Source organism: Hibiscus syriacus, unplaced genomic scaffold, assembly GCF_006381635.1.
Source record: "Hibiscus syriacus cultivar Baekdansim isolate YM2019G1 unplaced genomic scaffold, ASM638163v2 tig00111996_pilon, whole genome shotgun sequence".
NCBI classification, from domain to species: Eukaryota; Viridiplantae; Streptophyta; class Magnoliopsida; order Malvales; family Malvaceae; genus Hibiscus; species Hibiscus syriacus.
Genome location: NW_024063233.1, coordinates 27,155 through 32,547, shown reverse-complemented (window position 1 = coordinate 32,547; position 5,393 = coordinate 27,155). Strand labels below are relative to the sequence as shown.

At 36.3% G+C, this 5,393-nt stretch overlaps 1 protein-coding gene across 2 annotated transcripts; it reads left to right on the top strand.

Annotated features, from left to right (window-relative positions):
- Nucleotides 1–347: 347 nt before the first annotated feature.
- LOC120173956 (eukaryotic translation initiation factor 4B3-like) lies at nt 348–3,185 on the top strand. 2 transcript variants are annotated; one of them, XM_039180979.1, is made up of 2 exons: nt 348–1,471; nt 2,838–3,185. In XM_039180979.1, the coding sequence occupies exons 1-2, from the start codon at nt 409–411 to the stop codon at nt 2,867–2,869; spliced, it is 1,095 nt and encodes a 364-aa protein (XP_039036910.1). In that variant the 5' UTR covers nt 348–408; the 3' UTR covers nt 2,870–3,185. The 2 variants fall into 2 exon arrangements, with proteins under 2 accessions (XP_039036910.1, XP_039036909.1); XM_039180978.1 differs by having other exon boundaries at nt 350–1,466; nt 2,833–3,185.
- The last annotated feature ends 2,208 nt before the right edge of the window (nt 3,186–5,393 follow it).

Here is a 5,393-nt window from a genome sequence, read left to right as displayed (position 1 = left end):
CCTTAAATGTACATCAAATGTTAGTTATTTCTTAGACTAAATAAATTAAGCAATTCCAAGGTCTTTAATTTTAATTTATGTTATGAAGATTAAAAATGGATTTTTTTTCAATATTTTTACTACTTTTAAAATAAAAAAGGAAAAAAAAACAGTAAAGTTTCATATTAATAAAAATATAAGAAATAAAAGCTAAATAAAATTGGGCCGGAAACAAAAGATAAAAGAAAATATATTAATTATTAAATAGCAAAAATTGCAGGAATATAGTATAAAATAGTAAAATTGATACACCGTCAGATCTAAAATCTTCACAAAATTTCATTCATCAGATAATAAAACCCCATACCAGTTGCCCTCTGGCTATCGCTGCCATCTAACGCAAATCAAAACCAAAACCAAACAACAATCATGGCGGCAACTGTATCGTCTCCTTGGGGAAAGCCCGGCGCGTGGGCTCTAGACGCCGAAGAACATGAAGCTGAACTCCAACAACAGGCCCATCTCGATTCTTCCACTGGAAAGCTTGCCGATTTCCCTTCTTTATCCACCGCCGCCTCTACCAAATCCAAGAAGAAGAAGCCCCAAACCGTGTCTCTCGCCGAATTCGCTGCGTACGGCTCTGCTAAGCCCACTGAGCCAACTCGCCTTACTCAAGAGGAAGCCCTCGTACTCCCCACCGGCCCTCGCCAACGCGCCCCCGAAGAATTCGTTCGTAACAGTCTTGGCGGCGGTTTTAAATCTTATGGTTCTAATCGATACAATTCCAGCAGCGACGATTCGTCTAGTAATAGTAGATGGGGGTCTTCTAGGGTTCCTATTAGAGATTCCAATAAAGAAATTGCACCCTCACGCGCTGATGAAATTGATAATTGGGCGTCGGCTAAGAAATCAACCCCTCCCGGGAACGGATTTGGGGGTGGATTTGAGAGGAAAGAAAGAGGAGGGGGAGGATTTTTTGATTCGCAATCGAAAGCCGATGAAGTAGACAACTGGGCATCTAATAAGAGTACTAAAAGCCCCAATGCTGCACCGTCACGGAGATTCGGCGGGGGATTTGATAGAAGAAGCAGTTTTGATTCACTTCAATCTAGGGATTTGCCTAGGGATTTGGATAATTGGGGAAAGAAAAAGGAAGAGTCTGGCAGTACTGCTGGTAGTGGTGGAGTGAGACCAAAGCTTGTGCTTAAGCCGCGAACTGTTCCTGTGACGGAGGAGAATAAAAAGGAGGTGACTGCGCCAAAGCCCAAAGGGGAAAATCCTTTCGGCGAGGCGAGGCCAAGAGAGGAAGTGTTGAAGGAAAAGGGGAAAGACTGGAAGGAGATTGATGAGAAGCTGGAAGCTATTAAGATTAAAGAGACAGTTGAGGAAGAGAGGGGACGAAAAGCAAGCTTTGGGAATGGGCGTGCTCCGGTCGAAAGGAGCTGGAGGAAGAATGGCTCTGTTGAGGCTGCTGATCAACCCCAAAGGTTTGCTTCTTAAATCGAGAATATATACTTACATTAACTGCTTGTATTTGCTTGTGTTTGTGTATGTCTATAGAATTTATGAACTAAAGTTGGTTTCTTTCATGGTCTTCTATCATTTGAACCTCACTTTGAGCTTCAGAAAACAGAGATGAAGTAGCATGATATATCATTTTGCTTGCAACAGTTGCTGAGAACATTTATTTTCCAATGTATATAGCAGTACTATAACACTGTTTCTTTCAAGCTAGGGATCACGGGAAAGGAAACTGAATTTAACTACCTAGGAGAACAAGTAAATTCAAAGCATGGTTAATGTTGTGATCATTGTATAAGTAGTGTCGAAACCCCTCCCCCCCCCTCCCAAAAAAAAACTGCATATGCAGCAGGGACGGACACTAGACTTGTTCAGGAGTGAACTTATAAAATTTTAGGTGGGCAAAAACATATTATTAATAGAACTGAACTCGAGACCAATAACTCTAAAAGTGAAAGTTTCTCTTGACCTGAAGCTGCCTTTGTATTCGTACTTCTTGACCAAATAGAATGTGCTTCTCGCCCCAATCTCCTCTGTAGATCCTTCACTTCTCTTATTTCTCTTTGTATTATCACCTGACCATCAATCTAGCTAGACTAGGGCAACCATTGAGTAGACCACAGAACAATAGAAGAGTAAGCAAAGCAACCTTTTCTAATCGGAATTGGAACTTCTACAATTTCTTTTCACTTCCCCGTTCAAAGAGTCTGAAATAGGACTTCACTTCTAAGGGGCGATCGGCCTCATCACGTAGCTTTCTTTCATCTTACTGTGACTTCGATCGATATACTACTCTATTTGAAGCGGATGCTTCCTTCCTCGGCTAATTCAATTCTTGCAGTATTCTAACCTCTTTGAGTAGATGTGGGTCACTTTTAGGGATCACGGGAAAGGAAACTGAATTTAACTACCTAGGAGAACAAGTAAATTCAAAGCATGGTTAATGTTGTGATCATTGTATAAGTAGTGTCGAAACCCCTCCCCCCCCCTCCCAAAAAAAAAAAACTGCATATGCAGCAGGGACGGACACTAGACTTGTTCAGGAGTGAACTTATAAAATTTTAGGTGGGCAAAAACATATTATTAATAGAAATACAAGCAAAACTTAAATAAATTATATGAGAATTTAAAATTTTTAGGGGTAATCCCTCTCGGTCCATTCTTGTGCATATGCGTTTTTATCTTCTCAATGGATAACCCCCTGCCCATTACATCCCACTTTTGAGTTCTTGTTGAGTTTGAGTTGGAGTTCATTTGTTTTGGAGGGGTTTCTGTTTATTAAGTGTGTCACAATGACTTGGCATGTCCTTTTTTTTTTCCATCTGAATCCAGATCTGAGGCGGAGAATGGCCATGCTGCGGACAATTGAAGATAGAAACTGACAAGAGTGAAGCTTAGCTGGGAAGGAAGGGACTTGTTTTGTGATTTTTGGGTTCTAATGTGATGAGATTTGTTTTTCTTTTGTTGTGACTGTTATTATTGTCAGTGCGGTATTTAAACAATTTTGGTAGGCTTTGATTATGTTGCATTGGCTTTTGGTCAAACATGTCTTGTTAGTAGGAATGTTGCTTGGTATAGAGTTATTAATTTTGTCAAGTTTTTCTTTATGTTGAGAGCATGAGTTATTATATTAATTGTTTGAAAATGTGACCAAATAAATCAATGTTTATTATTATTATTATTTATTTTGTATCAGTTCTTTGTTGTTAGATTCAATTGTGTTTGATTGAGAGAGCGTTGTCAGATAATGCTTAGCATGTGTATTGGTGCAAAGGTAGATTTTATTCTTAGACTTGAATTTGCATGGATGAACTGAAAAGGCTGATGGATCTATTATGTTAAAAAAAAGGAGGAAGAAGCTTATGATGAAAGAGTAGGGTGGTTTTGTTGTGATTGTAGTTGAGGTATATGGTTTCCACTATTTCCCTCTCAACTTGGAGATGCCTGATGTTTGTAGTTGAACCTGACATGCTTTGTTTTGAAGTACATCTAGATTTGTATTGTATGGTCATGGTGTACAAGTGGGCAGCATGATTAGAGAGGCAAATTGGCCCATTGCAGGGCCTACAATTAACCCAACTTTCTCCAGCTACATTCTACTCTTTATCTAATCAAATAGTAATATTTGATTTTCCTTTCTGCTCTAAAATTTAAATTCATGCATTAATCCACCAATTTAATTAAAAACAAAATATAAATGTACCAAATATTTCCATATTATAAAGAATTTTTTATTATAAAATAATTATTTTTCTTAAAAAGAATAACAAATTAATACTTTTTTTTATAAAATAACATCAGATGATGGGGTATTTAATAAAATTGAAATAATAAAAAGTTACCTCTTAAATTTACATATTATAATTTGATTTTAATTCCAAAAAAAACAATTTTGTAATTTTAAATTACATCAATCTACTTTATTTTTTGGTAACAAGAAGAGCTTAAACTAAACTAAAATGATTCGATTATCTAAACCTAATCTATCTTCATAAAAGAAAAGCCATGCAAGTAGCAGTCGGAGGCATTGATCATGTTCTATCAAATTAGTTTTTGTCGACTAGTTTGGTCATGGAGTCGGCTAACCTGTTTGCTTTGCGTCTTACTTGCATGATTGAGATTGTCCATGTCTTTTCCATTAGCTCCTGTATGTGATCAAGTATGGTCGATAGGGCGGTCCTGACATTTTAAGGGCCATAGGCAAAATAAGAGATAAGAGCCCTTAAAAAATAACTTAAAATTCAAGAATAAATTTCGGTAAACGTCAAACAAATTTTTTCATTAAAAATTATACGAGTAGATTCTATTACATTAACCAACATTATTTTACCAAAAATATAAAGAGACATCACAATTTTTCACTCAATTTACTCCTATTATGTCTTCAATCATCTCTTAATTCGTTTCTCTCAATCGAAAATTGACACCTCTCACCTACAAAACAACATACACAAATTCTCATAAGAAACGATTTCTTCTAGCATTTTGAGATGCAAAGTCATTGATAATAACATCAACATCAATGTTTCCTATCATCTCCTTCTCAATAGCTAATGTTGCTAAACCATTCAACCTTTCTTGTGACATTGATGACCTCAAGTACGTTTTTATTAATTTAAGCTTTGAGAAACTTCTTTCGGCTGAAGCTACGGTCACAGGCACAGTTAATAAAATCCTATAAGCAATTGAAGCATTCGGATAACAATCTGCAGATTTGACAAACTTAAGAATTTTAGTGGCGGATTACAATTTTGTCGGCAAAGTCATTTGTAAGACTTTCAATTCAGAGAAAAGATCATTTAAGTCAACATCCGATGAATTGCCATGAGAAAAGGTAGAATGAAAATGAGCACAACATTCTTTCAACTCATTATCAGCTAATGACTTTAACTTATTTGAATCATATAAAAATCCAAAAAGTACTTTCAAATGTCTTCAATTGCTCAAATCTATTCTTCAAAGAAGTAATTGCCATATCTACCACAACCAAAAAATAATTGACTCTAAATGACTCTTCAGGCGATTCAACTTCGTTATCCTCATTATTATCTCCAAAAAATTTCTTCCTAATCACACAACGTTTTGTGGGAAAGATAGGCTCCACATCCATTTCAAGTGCAAGACTTTTAGCTACATTCATACTAGTTGTAAAGCCTTCATTTCTATATTTTTCAAAGTAGGACATCACACCTTCTAATTGCCTTATGGTAGCAGCAATGCACATAGACGTAGATTGTAATTTCTTGCTTACCATATTAACATCAAATAAAATGTCATACCAAATCACAACACCAAGCAAAAACTCAAAACTTGAGATTGCATTCACCAAACTTTCAGCTTCACTTTTTGACTTTGCATCATTTTCACAAGATTCATATAATTCACTCAAAGCC

Excerpts from the sequence above, each read along its gene's own strand:
- LOC120173956 (XM_039180979.1), top strand. The coding sequence starts at position 409 with ATGGCGGCAACTGTATCGTCTCCTTGGGGAAAGCCCGGCGCGTGGGCT. Across the intron at positions 1,472-2,837 it reads TGATCAACCCCAAAGGTTTG|AGGCGGAGAATGGCCATGCT; the intron begins CTTCTTAAATCG and ends AATCCAGATCTG.